We start from the raw sequence: 19,541 nt of genomic DNA, 5'->3' as shown, positions 1-19,541 counted from the left end.
ATTTAGTTTGCAAACAAGTTTGAAAACATTCAAACTATGTTCTTGTTGTTAAAATTTTATACCATAAAATAAGATAGCTATATATATATGAATCGAATAAGGTTATGAACAAAGTTACTACCTCAAGTTACTTGGACAAGATTGCTGTAAAAGAGGAGTAAGAACCTAGAACTAAAAGAGTGATGGAATTGGATGAAAGATTGGAAGTAAACTTGTGTTCTTGAAAGGATTCTTGAAGTGTTCTTGTATGGTTTTTCTTATGATGATTAAGGGTTGTTTTTGAAGCTAAATGATGGGGAAAATGCTTGGAGATGATCAAGTATGAAGTTAAGAGTATTTTGAGAGAGAAATGGGAGTGTAAGTATGAGAAAATGGGGTGAAGAAATGGTGTGCATGCATAAAAACGTTTTTAGGTTATAAAGGAAAAAAAAGATACCTAACTTTGTTTTCTTGCTAAATAATTCATGCTACTTGACAAATGGTTGGTTCCACATGTTTCTTAATCATTTAAGGCTGCTAAGGATCAGATTTTTATTGGTATATACCAATAGTAAATACATCTAGAAGCTGCGTATGATACGGGTACATATACCCTAGATATACGTGTAGAAATCTTTGAGAAAACGGAACGAGGATTCAAATATAGCTATCTTTTGTAAATATAATTATATTGTTTTATGTATGTAAGCCCTTTAAAAGTGATAAAATACATATCTATACGATGCATGTATAAGTATTATAGGTTATAAGTATTTATGTCGAAGAACGTTACGTATAGTTATCGTTTTGAAAACTTAAGTTAGTAGTTTCAAAATATACTTATAACTCATTGTTATTAGTACCCAATGAGATGTTAAACATCCTTAGATCATGTTAAATATATATAAATACATATATATACATAAACGTATAATTATCGTATGCTATATAGTTCGTGATATCATCGGTCAAATTGGACGGTCAAACGTTGTGTAAAACTCTTTTCAAAAACATAAATCTCAACAATTTAGATTGCTTATAATGTTGGTAAGGTTTAATTTATGTAAATATTAATCTTATAAGTATAAATTGATCGAAAAAGTCCGGGTCATTACACTTATGGCAAACACCGATTCAACTTTCTCGGTCCACCGTTTCAATCCGATTGGTCCTTCGGTCCCATCAAATTCTGAAGATTTGCAGGCAGTGAATTCCTTGTAGGAGCATCCTACACGATTTCTTGCGCCGTTAGCTGTATTGCTAGATTCGGAGTTATTGTTGGTATGTAGCGCGGCCTGTACTGCGGCTATATTTGAAGCAAGAAAGGCACGAAATTCCTCTTCGCTCATATTCAAGGTGTGTTGAGTAGTCGGTGCCATTTCCCGTTAAGTTCATACTTAGTAGCTAATATACAATTCAACTACTACAATTCCATATGAAAAACTGATTATAATAATATATCACATACAAATATTCTTCAAACTTACAACTTCGCTATATTACATATAACATGAAATATAGTACACTATGATACAGGACAGTTTTGAAGATAAATCTAGTTAATACGCAAGTTGTTCAGCAAAGGAAATAAAGACACGTAATTCATAAGACCAGAAACAAGTCATGCATTCTGGTTTTACTAAGACGACTTCCCATCCTTGGTCTTGTGGAAAATAACCGTTATGACCTTTGGCTAGGCAGCATGTTGTAATGTCATCAAAAGGACGAGGGTTTCGTAATGTTCAACAGCCCCGTAATAATATAAAAACCTTGTTTCTCACCCCAACTACTGAATCCGTCACTTGTGGAAAAGTTTTATTTAAAAGCTGCAATCCGATGTTCTTTTTCTCACTTTGGTAAGAAGCGAACATCACTAACCCGTAAGTATAACATGATTCTTTATCTTGCATGTTAGAAGCTCTTTCTAATTCACAAAATCCTATGTTGGGATATGTTGAGTCAAAATAGGTTCTTAACCCAAAATTGCATTTGGGTTCCCCGCATTTAATGCTTTAAAGAAAACACGGCGTAACTTAAAGCTCCCCAATGTGATATACCCCACCTATCAAAGGAAAGCCTTTTATAAACTAAGGCATTTCTGGAAAGTCTTTCAAATGTTTGACAAGTTAATTTTGCCATAACTAAATGTGCTGATGAATTCTGACCGACTCTAGACAAGATTTCCTCAATCATATCCTCTAGTAGGTCTTCTAAAATATTCGGTTGTCTACCCTTAATGTCCATTTTGTTTTTATACTGTAAAATAGACAAGGATTAGATTCGTAATAACAAACAATACAAGCAATTTTTACATAGAACATAAAAGTATAAGCACACTACAATACATTTATTACAAAACATGCTCACACCCCTCTAATCTGAATCACTGGTTTCTTCTTCTTCTTCGGACTTGGTTCTTTTTCCTAATCTTCTAGGGATATATGATGTTCCTCTAATACGAGTTGTCATTTTCCACATTGGTTTAGAAAAACCTGGTGGTTTAGAGGTTCCCGGGTTATTGTCACGATATTGAAAATACGGGTGTTGATGGTACATATAAAGTTCATCGGGGTCGGAATCAAATTTCTCTATTTTGATGCCTTTTCCCATATTATTTTCTTTTGCCTCATTAAATTGGGTCGGGGTAATTTCTATAACATCATCGGAATCCTCAGCAGGATCCAATTCATCGGAAAATTGGTAATTTTCCCAATATTTTGCTTCCTTAGCGTAAACACCATTGACCATTATTAACTTTGGTCCATTGGTTGAGGATTTTCTTTTATTTGACCGGTTTTCTGTGGTTCCTACTATTCCCCCCTCCGGAACCTCTTCTTCTGGTTCCTCTTCTTCCGGTTCCTCTTCTTCCGATTCCGTTTCCTCTTCTTCTGGTTCTTCGGGAACTTGTGAATCTTGCCAATATATATTCGACTCTTCGTTATTATTAGGTGAGTCAATGGGATTTGTGCTATAGGTAGACATCTATCACACAATATCAAACATGTTAAGAGATTAATATATCACATAATATTTACATGTTAATAATATATAGTTTCCAACAAAAATGTTAAGCAATCATTTTTAAAGAAAACACGGTCGAAGTCCAGACTCACTAATGCATCCTAACAAACTCGATAAGACACACTAATGAAAATTTTCTGGTTCTCTAAGACCAACGCTCGGATACCAACTGAAATGTCCAATTCATATTGATTATAAACGTTCCATATTAATTGATTTCGTTGCGAGGTTTTGACCTCTATATGAGACGTTTTTCAAAGACTGCATTCATTTTTAAAACAACCATAACCTTTATTTTATCAATAAAGGTTTTAAAAACATTACGTAGATTATCAAATAATGATAATCTAAAATATACTGTTTACACACGACCATTACATAATGGTTTACAATAGAAATATATTACATCAACATATGTTTCTTGAATGCAGTTTTTACACAACATCATACAAACATGGACTCCAAATCTTGTTCTTATTTTAGTATGCAACAGTGGAAGCTCTTAGTATTCACCTGAGAATAAACATGCTTTAAACGTCAACAAAAATGTTGGTGAGTTATAGGTTTAACCTATATATATCAAATTGTAACAATAGACCACAAGATTTCATATTTCAATACAGATCCCATACATAGAGATAAAAATCATTCATATGGTGAACACCTGGTAACCGACATTAACAAGATGCATATATAAGAATATCTCCATCATTCCGGGACACCCTTTGGATATGATATAAATTTCGAAGTACTAAAGCATCCGGTACTTTGAATGGGGTTTGTTAGGCCCAATAGATCTATCTTTAGGATTCGCGTCAATTAGGGTGTCTGTTCCCTAATTCTTAGATTACCAGACTTAATAAAAAGGGGCAAATTCATTTTCGATAATTCAACCATAGAATGTAGTTTCACGTACTTGTGTCTATTTTGTAAATCATTTATAAAACCTGCATGTATTCTCATCCCAAAAATATTAGATTTTAAAAATAGGACTATAACTCACTTTCAAAGATTTTATGGTGTTCATCGTGTTCTCAGGTTTTAAATCATTAAGTTAGCATATCATATAGATATAGAACATGTGTTTAGTTGATTTTAAATGTCAAGTTAGAAGGATTAACTTTTGTTTGCGAACAAGTTTAGAATTAACTAAACTATGTTCTAGTGATTACAAGTTTAAACCTTCGAATAAGATAGCTTTATATGTATGAATCGAATGATGTTATGAACATCATTACTACCTCAAGTTTTCTGGATAAAACTACTGGAAATGAGAAAAATGGTTCTAGCTTCAAAGGATCCTTGGATGGCTTGAAAGTTCTTGAAGCAGAATCATGACAAGAAAACAGTTCAAGTAAGATTTTCACTCGAAATAAGATTGTTATAGTTGTAGAAATTGAATCAAAGTTTGAATATGAATATTACCTTGAATTACAAAGATAACCTACTATAAATAACAAAGGTTCCTTGATCTTAGATGATTACTTGGAATGGATTAGAAAGCTTGGAAGTAGACTTGCAAACTTGAAAGTATTCTTGATTTTTATGAAACTATACTTTTGGAATTTATGAAGAACACTTGGAACTTGAAGATGGAACTTGAGAGAGATCAATTAGATGAAGAAAATTGAAGAATGAAAGTGTTTTTAGGTTTTTTTGGTCGTTGGTATTTGGATTAGATATAAAGGATATGTAATTTTGTTTTCATGTAAATAAGTCATGAATGATTACTAATATTTTTGTAATTTTATTAGATATTTCATGCTAGTTGCCAAATGATGGTTCCTACATATGTTAGGTGACTCACATGGGCTTCTAAGAGCTAATCATTGGAGTATATATACCAATAGTACATACATCTAAAAGCTGTGTATTGTACGAGTACGAATACGGGTGCATACGAGTAGAATTGTTGGTGAAACTGAACGAGGATGTAATTGTAAGCATTTTTGTTAAGTAGAAGTACTTTGATATGTGTCTTGAAGTCTTTCAAAATTGTAAGAATACATATCAAAACACAACATGTATATACATTCTAATGGAATCATTAAGTCTTCGTTAGTCGTTACATGTAAGTGTTGTTTTGAAACCTTTAAGTTAACGATCTCAATTAATGTTGTTAACCCAATGTTTATTATATCAAATGAGATGTTAAATTATTATATTATCATGATATTATGATGTATGAATATCTCTTAATATGATACATACATTAAAATATCGTTACAACGATAATCGTTACATATAAGTCTCGTTTCGTAATTCTTGAGTTAGTAGTCTTGTTTTTACATATGTAGTTCATTGTTAACACACTTAATGATAAATTTAAATATCATTTTATCATGTTAAATATAGTATATCAATATCTTAATATGATACACATGTATTTAGTAGACGTTATCATAACGATAATCGTTATATATATCATTTCGAGTTTCTTAACTTAGTAATCTCATTTCTTATGTATATCACACATTGTTAATATACTTAGTGAGATACTTACTCATCATAATCTCATGTCAACCATATATATATATATATATATATATATATATATATATATATATGTCTATATATACCACAATATGTAGTTTTCACAATTTTGTAACGTTCGTGAATCGCCGGTCAACTTGGGTGATCAATTGTCTATATGAAACTTATTTCATTTAATCAAGTCTTAACAAGTTTGATTGCTTAACACGTTGGAAACATTTAGTCATGTAAATATCAATCTCAATTAATATATATAAACATGGAAAAGTTCGGGTCACTACAGTACCTACCCGTTAAATAAATTTCGTCCCGAAATTTTAAGCTGTTGAAGGTGTTGACGAATCTTCTGGAAATAGATGCAGGTATTTCGTCTTCATCTGATCTTCACGCTCCCAGGTGAACTTGGGTCCTCTACGAGCATTTCATCGAACCTTAACAATCGGTATCTTGTTTTGATTAAGTCTCTTAACCTCACGATCCATTATTTCGACGGGTTCTTCAATGAATTGAAGTTTTTCATTGATTTGGATTTCGTCCAACGGAATAGTGAGATCTTATTTAGCAAAACATTTCTTCAAATTCGAGACGTGAAAAGTGTTATGTACAACCGTGAGTTGTTGAGGTAGCTCCAGTTGGTAAGCTACTGGTCTGACAAGATCTATAATCTTGAATGGTCCAATGTACCTTGGATTTAGTTTCTCCCGTTTACCAAATCGAACAACGCCTTTCCAAGGTGAAACCTTAAGCATGACCATTTCTTCAATTTCAAACTCTATATCTTTTCTTTTACTTTCCGAGTAGCTCTTTTGTCGACTCTGTGCGGTTTTCAATCGTTGTTGAATTTGGATGATTTTCTCGGTAGTTTCTTGTATTATCTCAAGACCCGTAATCTGTCTATCCCCCACTTCATTCCAACAAATCAGAGACCTGCACTTTCTACCATAAAGTGCCTCAAACAGCGCCATCTCAATACTAGAATGATAACTGTTGTTTAAGGTTTCATCCCGATTCCTCTAGGGTATCTTACTTAAAAGATAATTTGTCGATAGAATGACATTCCCCACATGTTCTGAATTACACCAGAACACACCAGCATGGAAATCACCATTTCTTTCAAGGTTCTATTATTTCGTTCAATAGTCTCATTCGATTGATGTGAGTAAGGAGCAGTGAATACATGTCTAAAGCCATTTTGTGAACAAAATTCGGAAAAATGTGACATATTTACCACCTCTATCACTACGACTAACCTTGAAATTCCATTGAAGTTGATTCTCAACTTCCTTTTTATAAGCAATAAAATTCACAATTGCTTAATGTTTACTTTTCAACAAGTTAACATAACAATACTTCGTGCTATCATTGATAAACGTAATGAAGTACTTATTACCATTCCTTGTTGGAATGGATTTCAAATCACATACATCAATGTGGACCATATCAAGGGGTTCGGTTATTCATTCAACCAAAGATGATCTCGTTAATTTGGCTTAACGCCAAACTTGTTCAACAACCACCCGAACACAAGATTCTTACAAATCTCAGGAACATACAACACATTAATCAATGTGAGTTCATATCCAGAGGTCAATTTCCAGGATCATCACTCTGAAATATAAACTAAAATAAACTGTTTTAGCAAAACAGAAAATTTCAGTCAGTAAATACCACGTGAACTGAACTAATTTTGGGTTTTCAACCCAACTAAAAGTTACATTTTACCATGAACAAACAGAGCTAAACCAAACATGTTTCAACTCAACTAAGTTAAACCAATCAGGTTTTAACCAAATAGGTAAACTGAGCAGGTTCAACCTAAATAAGTAAACCAAACAGGTTTAGACTCAAACGGGTAATCAAACAGTTATCACCTTAAAACCATTTCAACTCATACGGGTAAACCGAACAAGTTTTAACCCTACAGTTAAACCAAGCAGGTTTAAACAGAAACATGTAAACCAAACATGTTAAAACCAAAAGGTTTATACTTAAACGAGTAAACTAAACTGTTTCAACAAAACCATGTAAACCAAACATGTTTAAGCCCAAATGTTAAACAAACAAGTTTAAATCCGGTGTAATAACAGTCTCATGCTGTTCGAATACTATCCTGAAGACAGTTTATAACCAGTGTCAAATACTGTATGGAAACAGATCGAAATACAGTTCAAAATCAGTCTGAAAATGGTTCGAAGACTATTCGAATACACGTTATAGAACGATCGACTTGCGCACAAGTAATCTGAATGATTCCAAACTTGAACCGCCTCACAATTTAAGCATCATGTTCCCCTTCAGCAACTTGGGAGCTGTTCGGTCGAGAACCTCGCAAGGTCGGTCGAGAACCTCGCAAGGTTCGGTCGAGAACCTCGCAAGGTTCGGTCGAGAACCTCCCAAGGTTCAGTCGAGAACCTCGCAAGGTTCAGTCATGAACCTCGCAAGGTTCAGTCAAGAACCTTGTAAGGTTCAACGTGGTCAGCTAAAAGAACATCTTATACTGCCACCGCTTGAAGTTCACACCTGTGAACTTCTCGGGTCTTCCAGCCTGAGAAAGAACCATATTAAGAAGGAGTGCACAATCGTACCAAATATAGTACTAGTAGTACAAGTCATGATTAACTCGATTAATTTTAAAACTGAGCTCCACACGATTAGTTATCCAAGATAAACAAGCAATGACTAAAAATTAATATCATGCACAATTTCACCCCTATTGATTTAATGGGAAGAAACAAAAGGCTGTTGTTAGTGTTTTAGCACCAACTCATATAAACCGAACTGGAACAGTATACAAACCAACAAGTTTCAAATCAGTTAATAATAATTCTCCTTAATAGCAAATCAAAGCAAAAAAAATTTGTACCAGAGAGAATATGTTAAACAATTTAAATTGCAACTACTATGTAAAGTCAACAAAACCTTATTAGCCGGTCATCAAATTCATAGATCAGTTTCATATGTTAACGTGTAGATCTATTACAACATGAAGGTTATCAAACTTCTAAAATTGCGGCCTTTATACCAAATAGTACCATCAATAATCAATTATTATCATAAAATCAGTATATCCACACCAAAGGTTCAGTTGCTAATATTTAATCAATAGATCCACACGTTTCATTAGTGTTGTATTTCGAAAACGTAATAATGTCCGATTTGATATCACACACATGTCCTACAAACTAGGCCACCAAATAATAATATGTATGTAGCTTTTTATCATAATCAAGTTTGCAAAATAACAAATTAATAGCATACATATAACATCATACAACAGATGACACAATTTATAATATGTATTAACAATATTATAATAATATATATGTTCTCCACAATATGTTATAAGGCGCATACATCATATTTAAATTAGAAAAAAAATCTCAACACACCATAACATATTCTCTATTTGAGTTCTTACTCAGATAAAATTTTTGATATTTGTAATTTTATTACGGAGTAATTGACAGATCAAAACAACATGACGCTACAAATAATATGCAATTTTAATTCACAACATATCAATCAATTAGATTAATACGAATAATTCTGAAAGTATCATCATATATATGCATAAGCAATCCGGTTTACATGTTAAGACAGAGCAAGCACTCAAATACTCATATGGAATTCACAAAGTATTAAATAATTAGATATCACTTAAAATATTCCAAAAATCGATACTATTCTGAGTTATATGAGATATCATCGTAAGAATAGACATAGATATATTAGATGTTAGATACTCCCATATATTATATATTATAGTTATATAATTATTATAATATAATTTAACCAGACTCATAAACATATTAAAGAGATATAATATTTTTAAAGATTCACTTTCAATTCTTATCCACACAATTTATTTTAATATACGAATTAGAATCAGGATATCCATTCATAACTCGGAGCAAGCAGAGATCGTACTACATTTCCCGATAAGTGATAACATCAGATTACATGTATAGGCATATCAAATTCGATCAAAATATATCAGTTTCGTGGAATAAGATTCTATTTAAGTTTGTAGGAAATATGTATAAGAAACTAAAAATAATATAAACATATCAAAACTTATTCATAATTATCGGATTATAATATACACACAAAAATAAATAATTAGATCAAGAACGAAAAGATAGAACGATCTAACCGATTTAAAGGGTTGAACCGGGCTCGTGTTTAACACAATTCCCTTAAACAGATTCGACGTCTGTTCCCAGGGTACACCGGTCCGAAGCAGCGTACTGCCAGACTTGAACACTTGCCTGAAAGGTAACCCGAATGAGGAGACCTTGTTGCAGCTGAGAGGAAATCATATAAGAATGCTTATATGATTTTTGGTGTATTTTCCTTCAAAGCCTAAGGCCTTTATTTATAGTGGAGACTATAGCCTTAGGTTTGTTCCCACAACTGATGTGGGACAAAATACTAAAATTCTAGATTTTGCACCAAATTATCAACTTTGAGATTCAATATCTCATTCACATTTAATCCGTTTTGGATGTAGCGACCCGACCAAATCGTCATTGACGGCGCCGTCAATGACGATTTGGTCGGGTCGCTACAGATGGTATCAGAGCCTTGGTTGTAGGGATTTAGAGTTCATTTGTGTCCACCCCGAGTCATAAGGTACATAGGTGAATCTAGACTACAACCGGCATATAGACTGAAGTAGGAATTACTTGACTATTTGTGCATTTATACTCGAACTCTTCTATCATATCTAACTCGTATTCGATCTTGATCTTACGTTGATAAATTTTGTTGATGCGCCACCTTGACTTTATGAAGTAATGTTAAATGCACATGAGAATCAGGGTAATATAATTTCCGGGATTATATTACGGTGATTCACATGGACGTTCCGACATTATGACATAAAGAATTTAGGGCGAGTCAAGGAAAATTTTCTCTCTATCCTTATTCCATACTCCGGTTAGTATTGTTGAAAATACTAACCAACGATATTCTTGTGTCATGAAGGAACAATGGCTCGTCGACGCGCTCCTCCCAAAACTCCCGAACAAGCCCTCCAACGTATGATAGCCACTGCCGTGGATGCGGCCATGGCCGGTCACTCCTCCAACAACAACAATAACAACAATCATCACAACAACAACAACAATGGAGCCGGAAATTCCAACGAAGGATGCTCCTATAAGAATTTCATGGGGTGCAAACCTCACACTTTCGATGGAACCGGGGGACCGGTTGTGCTCACCCGATGGTTTGAGCAAACGGAAGCCGTCTTTAGCATAAGCGGTTGTCGAGACCAAGACAAGGTTAGATATTCCACTCACACCTTCGCCGGTATCGCTCTCACATGGTGGAATTCGTATGCACAATCGGTGGGTATCCACGAAGCCCACGCTCTCTCTTGGGCCGACTTAAGAGGAAAGATGATCACCGAATATTTTCCTCGCGAAGAAACCCGAAGGCTCGAACAAGAACTAAGAGCTCTGAAAGCGGTCGGGAACGACCTTAAGGCCTATAATCAACGATTCTCCGAACTTGCTTTGATGTGCCCAAATCTTGTGAACCCCGAATCTTTAAGGGTTGAACTTTACATGGATGGTCTCCCCAAGAGCATCAAACAAGGAGTAATGTCATCCAAACCCGCTAACCATCAAGAGGCTTTGAATATGGCCCGCCAATTGATTGAAACAGTGGACGAGATTGAAGTGCCGGCACCTAAAGCCGAGGATAAGTCGGGTGACAACAAAAGAAAATGGGAAGCCCCCCAATCAAGCAATTACAACAACCTCGCCAAGAAGCCCTTCATCCCCAACGGCAAGAAAGGTTATACCGGACACCTACCGTATTGTAACGAGTGCTACAAACATCATTTAGGCGAATGTGGCAAACCATTTTGCTTGAAGTGTCAAAGAAGTGGCCATGTAGCCCACGATTGTAGGAATACCGCTCCCGTCGCTCAAAAGGAGCCCAATGCACCCAAGACGGGTGTTTGTTTTGAATGTGGCCAACCGGGTCATTTTAGGAGTGCGTGCCCAAATAAGAAAATCAACCCCAACGCACGCCGTTAAACTTTCAACATCAACGCCTAGGATGCCCGAGACTACGATGGACTAGTCACGGGTATGTTTCTTCTCGAAATTCTCACGTTTCATGTTTATTCGATTCGGTTACCGTTAGACGTTTTATAAACAAGGCTCTGACTCATACTCTTTGCACTTCACCTTTTTCCCCTAGACACTACTTAGGCAATTTAAGTGACCGACGGAAAATATTGTGTGCGTATGAATTTTATTGGATGATATACGTTAAGACTTTTGACTTGACACCTATAGAACTAGGGAGCTCGGAACCTATTCGTTAAAAAAAAAAAAAAAAAAAAATATATATATATATATATATTTCCCCATCATCTTGTATAGATTATTGTGAACTGAGTAATTTTCGGTTGGAAACCGATACCCTCTCCCTCGCATCCATGAACTCATGATTATTTGCACGAATCCCGTATGTTCCAAATCGACCTCCGTTCCGGTTATCATCAATTGGGGGTTAAGTGAGACGATGTCTCCTAAGTCACTTTCCGAACTCGCAACGTTAGTTGTAAAACTCTCTTAGTACCGTTTGATTTATTTAGGGCTCGCCCGTATCCATAAACCTCTTGAACCGCGTATGCAAATTCATATAGACTAATCTGTTATCGTATTTATAGATGACATCTTAACTTATTTAAGTAAAGAAGGAAAACGAACAACATCACCATCTTACGCTCGAACTTTTGAGAAAAGAGCAACTTTATACCAAATTCTCCGAGTGAGAATTTCTGTTGAACGAAGTCCAATTTTCTAGACCATGATGTTAATGGTCAAGGCATTACAATCAATCTCGAAATCAAGCCACATGTAATCAGGAAACTCTCCCAACTCAGACTTGTATTCGTAAAATCTTAGATCTCGCCTGTTATCACCGAAGATTCATTTCTGACTTTTCTCGTGTTACCCGACTTTTACACTCGTTAACTCACTAAGGGAAAACTTTAAACCTCTCCGTGTTCGAACCTTGAGCGTGATTCTTCACACCAACATTTCTAGTTAAAATCGTATAGCAACAGATGGAACTCAAACATGGAAATAATTCTACTTAAACGCCCGAAAGGCATACTCTCTCGACTCGAAATCAACGGAACTGAAATTCGTTATTTTACACGAAGAATTCGAATACTAAATTGTGGATCCGATCAACTTTCTCGTCATCACGTACCACACACATACCTCTGTTATTTCACCGTTACTGTCTGATATTACTGGAATTTAAGATAACACACAATCCAACGATACTTCACTTTTCTTTGACTTAACGCCCTTGTGTTTCTGATAATCGGTCAACTATTATTCAACCCCGAACTATACAACTACGTGTACTACCTCGTTTCTCTTTCAGACTTCAACTTTTGACAACTAGAGGCACGTTATGGCAACCTCGAGATGTAAACTCATCCTATTCTAAGTCCTCATTTCACTACTATCTTTACCGTTCGCATTTCCGTTTAAAGAAACTCCTTGTAACATTTCTCCATGGATAGAGAAACTCCTCATATTACATAAGTATTCGCCACGAGGGTGAATAGTCCTAACGAACATTTTTCGAACCCTAACTAACTTGTTCAAACGTATCTTAAGAGATTCTATTCCAACACGGTGTATCTTCGTCATTTATCCTGTATCGAAATACTCGTTTCACTTCTAGTGTTACAAGAAACCTTGGGAACCCGCTTAGACACATGTACCGCGTATCTCCCACAACTGACGAACCGAGCAAACGTACGATTCAATCTTGGAAAGACATGTTACAGACTGGTATTGTCACCTTCAGTAGTTCCTCTTACAATGACAGCTATCACTCGTATATTAACGCAGCACTTTCCGAAACCCTATATGACCGCTAATGTCATACCCCTGTTCATTTAACCAAAGCATCAACCACCGAAATCTGGACTCCATCAAGAAACAACAATTGAGATAATCCAAGTCCGAGAAGGGCTCGAGACGACCCGTAGTCACCCAAAAGAGTCATACCAAACTTAGATGAGAACCTCACAAATCCCAGTGTGTAACCGCGTAATATTGAGAAACCGCACCTTGGAAAGGTGTAATCCATTTTGGAAAATCGAGAAAGGCTATATCCGCAATATCGAACCTTTTGAAACCTTGGGGCGTATTGGAACCGCTTCCTATCGTTTAGAATTTCCGACTCAATTAAGTTCCCGTTTATCCTACATTTCGTGTAACAAACTTACAAATGTGTCATGCGGAACAGGAATGTGCAATCCTTCTAGATGCACCAACTATTGATGACAAACTCCTCTTCATGGGAAAACCGGTTGAAATCATGGATCGTGAAATCGAACCTCAATACAACGTAACACCCCGACTATCCGGATTCGTGGAATGTCCAAGAAAGTACCTTCAATCATTCGTAGAGTTACTACACTAAGTCTCGAGTAAGAGACATCGACTATTACTTCCAACTAAATTTCGGGACGAAATTTCTTTTGAGGTGTGGATAATGTAACATCCCGCGTTTTTCGTTAAATTTATTTTAACGCCGTCTTTTTTTTTAAAATGACATCTCTCCTTACCTATACTCGTACACTTCGTTAACTAATGTTCTTGATAACCCCGTTATTCGATTACAACATCTCTCGTTAACTTGCGTTTTAAAAATATCCGATCGGTTAAATCCCGCACCCGCTTTGAAACTCGAGGGACCGGAGTTGCCAAATGGGCAAACTAGTTGACTAGGTCAACTAGTCAACCCATTTTTCATTCCATCATCTCCCTCATCTCCTTTCTCTCCATCTCAAGAACACACACACAAACCCATTCCATTCATTCATCATCTAAATTCAATCTTGGAAGCTCACAACAAATCCGACTACATATTCTTAATCCTCTCGTCATTCTCTACGATTTGATACTAACTTCATCGATTTTGGGTAACATTTCTAAAACTCTAGATTTCTCTAAATTCGTGTTTTTGACTTAAAATGGTGTTAGTTAGTGTCTATGGCTCATTGTGATATCGTGTATGTAATTTGTATGCTTGATTTGTTGTATTTGGTGTAACTAGTTCATTATGAAAATTGCTTGCTAAATCTTTGATTTTGGATGATTAAAAGTTGTTTAATTGTTAAAGTTCATGTATTAAATGTGTTACTAGCATCATTAGCTTCAATTTGATGTGGAGGATGATTAAGAAAACTTCAAAAACATGATTATTGATTTTGAGATGTTTGACTAGGGTTTGATAGTTCTTGACATGAATTTTTGGATGCTTGAATGTCATGGAATGTTAATTGTTAGTGTTTAGTAGTAATGTATGCTCCATTACCTTCAAAACGGCATATCATATGTGTGAATTGGTTTCCCGAAACTCAAATTGCATTTGATGAACTTGAAACTTTAAAATGAACGTTTAATGATCACTTGATGAGTTCTCGGCTATTGTAAATGATGTTGTCGTTTGATGATAAGTGCTTAGTTGTGTTCCTTGTCAAAAGAGCTTTCCAACGGTATAAGATACGTCTTCTAGTTGTTTACGGTTTGCGTTTTGTGGTTGTTTGAAGTTTTGACCAAGACTTGAACCTTGAAACTGACCAGGTGCCAGACCACGTGTTAGGTCGCGGCGCGACACCTATGGCCGCGGCGCGGCAATAGCCGTGTTTGGGTTCTGACCTACTTTGTCAAATTTCGAAAAATGTTTGCTATGCTACGCACCTCCGATTAACATGTAACTTGGCCAACATGCTCATATATGACTTCTAAGCTTAGAAAAATAGTTCGGGACCTGACCCGAACGTGTTGACTTTCGTTGACTTTGACCGACCGAAGTTTGACTTTTTGTCAAACTTAACCAATTAATTATGCAACCCTCCTAACTTGTTTATATACTTGTACCTTGCATGAAACTTGACAATTTGATTGCACATGCTACATAATCGAGTCGTATTGAGCCATAGGACTAATTGAACATCTTTACCCTTCGTGACTATCGTTATTGATACAACCTATTTGTTTAGGTCAAGCCTAACTTTGTCTTTGCACGCGTTTACTTGTCGAAGTACTTTATTAACTCTTGCACTCAAGGTGAGATCATAGTCCCACTTTTTCAATCACTTTTATTCTTTACATCGTGGGCTGAGAAACACATACATTTCATACTTATTTACTTTTCATGCTTTGACATTGTGAACAAATACGAATACAAAGATGCATACGAGTTTGAACAAAAGTCCTCAATCCAATTATCATTAGTTCCACTTGCAGGGTGTAAGTGTAAGCGTGTAATTATGTTGTGTGGCCATACGGGTTTAACAAACCCTCATTCAGACGGTTCGCTACCGTTAGTGAATGAAATATAATTTCAACAAAGTACAGTGTAAGTTCTAACACTAAATTCAAAATTCAGAGGGAAGATTCGGTTAAGCCTTGATAATTGGGTGCTCGTGATACAAATACTATTTTGGAATGTGAATGATTCTGGTTGAGCAATTCTTAAAGAACCTTGTGGTTCAATACAATTTACTTACTAAACCTATGATTTCACCAACGTTTTTCGTTGACAGATTTCTATGTTTTTCTCAGGTCTTGCACGATATGTGATACATGCTTCCGCTCATTATTTTGATACTTGCATTGGATGTCGAGTATACATGCATACATGGAGCGTCTTTTGGATACTTTTAAATTGTGTCGCATAAGTTTCATTTGTACTTAAAACTTTGTATCGTAACTTGTGGTGGAACTATTCTTATAAAACTTGAACAACCTTTACATTTGAAATGTATGCGACATATCTTTTGGTCAAACGTTGTTTTAAAGACTTATGACCACGTAACGGGACCTAAGTAGACGGCGCCGTCAATGACGATTTGGTCGGGTCGCTACATTGGACACTCTTTAACTCATTTTAAAGACCTCGTTAAGGACTACAAAACTCACTAAATAGTTACTATTATATGTCACTCAAACATATAATTATTTGTGTCCAAATTTTGGTGAAAAACACATGTTTTTATTAAGTTTTTCCAACAAATGCTAGGAGAATCTTGGAGAAGGCAGAGAGTATAGTATTTTAAAAAGGAAATGATATTAAAATAAAATTAAAAAAAATAGAGATATTAATAGCAAAGATTACGGGGGATCAGTTATTTACGTGGAAGGCCACATCATAGTGCCACATCAGTGTGTATAGAAAATGTGTAAAATATTTGTGTGAGGATAGCATTTCTCGTTGTGCTTTCGGGCGCACACACTTTAGGATTCACGCAATGTAGAACATTTAGGCCTCGTATTTACAACGACACCAACATTGATCAAGCGTTTGCCAGCCATCTTCGAACAGTTTGTCCACAAGTTGGTGGCGACTCATATCTCGCACCACTTGACCCAACACCGGCATCGTTCGATGGGAGATATTTCAGCAATTTGGTTAGCAAAAAGGGGCTTTTAGGATCTGACCAAGTACTTTTTAATGGTGGTGAAACTGATGAGATTGTTACCAAGTACAATGATAACCAGAAAAAGTTATTTATAGATTTTGCAAAGTCTGTAGACGTATAAGGATCTTAGATCAAACGTTATTACTAGCTTAGAGGCGGAATACACTAAACTAGGATGAATCGAATACTTAGTTCACCTTGGGATCAATCTAACCAACAATATGTTGATATAATCGACGCCTTAATGATTGTATTCGGTTGGGGTATGATCTAGGACGACTGCAACAACGAAATATGACGGCAATAGGGTGTAGGGTGTGTAACCTAACAATGTAACCCGACACCCCTATATACATATAGTTACAGTGACCATCGGCCGGTAGTCTCTGACCTTCGGCCGTTGGTGTTTGTCCCTCGACCGATGGTCTCTACCATCGGTCGATGGTCTGAGCTGCCAACCAAACAGCTCTAACCATTTCATGTCATTATTTTAATCAATTCAATCACAATGTATTAATGACAATATTATTACACGACTAAAATAACAAAGGCAATACGAATAGAACATATTACAATTATAGAACTCGGGATTATGCACCAACAAATCTTAGATCAAACGTTATTACTAGCTTAGAGGCAGAATACACTAAACTAGGATGAATCAAATACTTAGTTCACCTTGGGATCAATCTAACCAACAATATGTTGATATAATCGACGCATTAGTGATTGTATTCGGTTAGGGTATGGTCTAGGATGACTGCAATAGCGAAATATGACAGCAATAAGGTGTAGGGTGTGTAACCTAACAATGTAACCCGACACCCCTATATATATATAGTTACAGTGACCATCGGCCGGTGGTCTCTGACCTTCGACCGGTGGTGTTTGTCCCTCGACCGATGGTCTCTACCATCGGTCGATGGTCTGAGCTGCCACCAAACAGCTCTAACCGTTTCATGTCATTATTTTAATCAATTCAGTCACAATGTATTAATGACAATATTCTTACACGACCGAAATAACAAAGACAATACGAGTAGAACATATTACAATTATAGAACTCTGGATTATGCACCAATAAACTCCCCCTAAGACCTAGTTCTATATCAAATTCTTCAGTCGGCACTCAATTCATTCGTATGGATCAATCACCATGTTGTTCAAATAGCAAAGCTTAGCCACCTTCACATACTGTTCAGCCTGCACCCTGTTCTCGCGTCGATAAAGCATACAATTATAATACAACTTGAAAATATCAGCCTCAGTACAGTTTCGCGGCCAAATCGGATCCAACACATGATTGCAATCAATATCATTCTCATTCACTATATCCAAAACTATCACAGCTTCTTCTGAACGATCATCATAAAACCACCATCTGAATCACTGACTCCAATTTTGCGGCAATTTCCTCAACGGTACTTTCTTCATAGTCTTTGCCCGTTTGTACTTTACAATTCTTCGAGATTCACAGTTCGAGGATTAACCTCGTAACTAATCCTAGGAAACTGTGGTCTAGAACCTTCCCAATCCTTAGATTTAAAAGCAATTCGAATCTTCTTCACTAGCAACGAAGATAGATCATTCATTCCACAATACAACATTCTCAACCTGGCAATGTGCATCAACTCAAAATACGGTAGCGACTTGAATTCGTGACCATATTTAAAGTAATCAACACCAAATTCTTGTTTAACCGCAAACATGTTGAATTCTTCAATGTAAGCCCAGGCTAGAATTCTCCCTTTCGCACTTTTTCTCAAATTAATCATCTTCAAATACTTTGGCTCAAGTTTTGGTTTCTCACAATATTTTCTAATCCTCCAAATATCTTTCCAATCAGCTTCCAACTTCTCAACTATCTCATCATTATACTTAATCGATAAGAAACCTTCAGGCAAAATTTTAGTTCTTTCTTTTTCTTTACACATTCTATTCAAAACCTCATCATTCGTCTTAAACAATTCATCAAAACCAGGAAGATCTTCATTCTTATCATTCTGATATGTAGGAAAATCTTCATGAGTCACATCTTCGACTAAATCATCCACATCTCTATCACTAAAACCCTCTGTAATCTCAGGGCCAAAAAAATCATCCTCAGATGGAGGATCATTGGACTGTGCGTCAGCTGCTTTAACTTCCTCTTGCTCTAGATGCACCAGTTCATCCAGCTCAGCTCTAGAGAGGTTATGAGGGATCTCTCCCTCTTCTAAATCATCATAAACAATAGAATGCTTGAGCTCATCCTGCTTAGAAAAGAAATCATTAAAACTATAATCAATTTTAAGAGGAATTACTGACAGTAGCATTTGAGGAACCAGGAGCCTCCACTATTCTGTTCTCAGGCACATCTTCAGTAATCTCAATCAAATCAAACTTTTCTTCCCAAGCAGTAACCTTAGCAATAGCTGATGTTGCCAATTCTATAGCCTGTGCAGCCTCTCTCTTTGCATCAGTCAATAGCAAGGACTGATCACCAACCTTCTTCTCCAACTTGTCAACTTGCATAGTTAACCATGCAACATCCTCAGACGTAACACGGTTCTCCTCTTTCAGCTTCTCAAAC

General features: G+C 36.0%; 1 protein-coding gene across 1 annotated transcript in view; it reads left to right on the top strand.

Moving 5' to 3' along the window:
• Positions 1 to 17,090, top strand: part of LOC139900187 (peroxidase 70-like) — an 84,517-nt gene extending 67,427 nt beyond the window's left edge. The window contains exons 5-7 of the mRNA XM_071882981.1: positions 1,156 to 1,185; positions 7,022 to 7,061; positions 16,753 to 17,090. Of these exons, the coding sequence (XP_071739082.1) occupies positions 1,156 to 1,185; positions 7,022 to 7,061; positions 16,753 to 17,090 (408 nt within the window). The remainder of the gene's footprint in view (positions 1 to 1,155; positions 1,186 to 7,021; positions 7,062 to 16,752) is intronic.
• The last annotated feature ends 2,451 nt before the right edge of the window (positions 17,091 to 19,541 follow it).

Source organism: Rutidosis leptorrhynchoides, chromosome 3 (assembly GCF_046630445.1).
Source record: "Rutidosis leptorrhynchoides isolate AG116_Rl617_1_P2 chromosome 3, CSIRO_AGI_Rlap_v1, whole genome shotgun sequence".
NCBI lineage: Eukaryota > Viridiplantae > Streptophyta > Magnoliopsida > Asterales > Asteraceae > Rutidosis > Rutidosis leptorrhynchoides.
The sequence above is the reverse complement of the archived record's forward strand: the minus strand, read 5'-3'. Positions and strand labels throughout refer to the sequence as shown.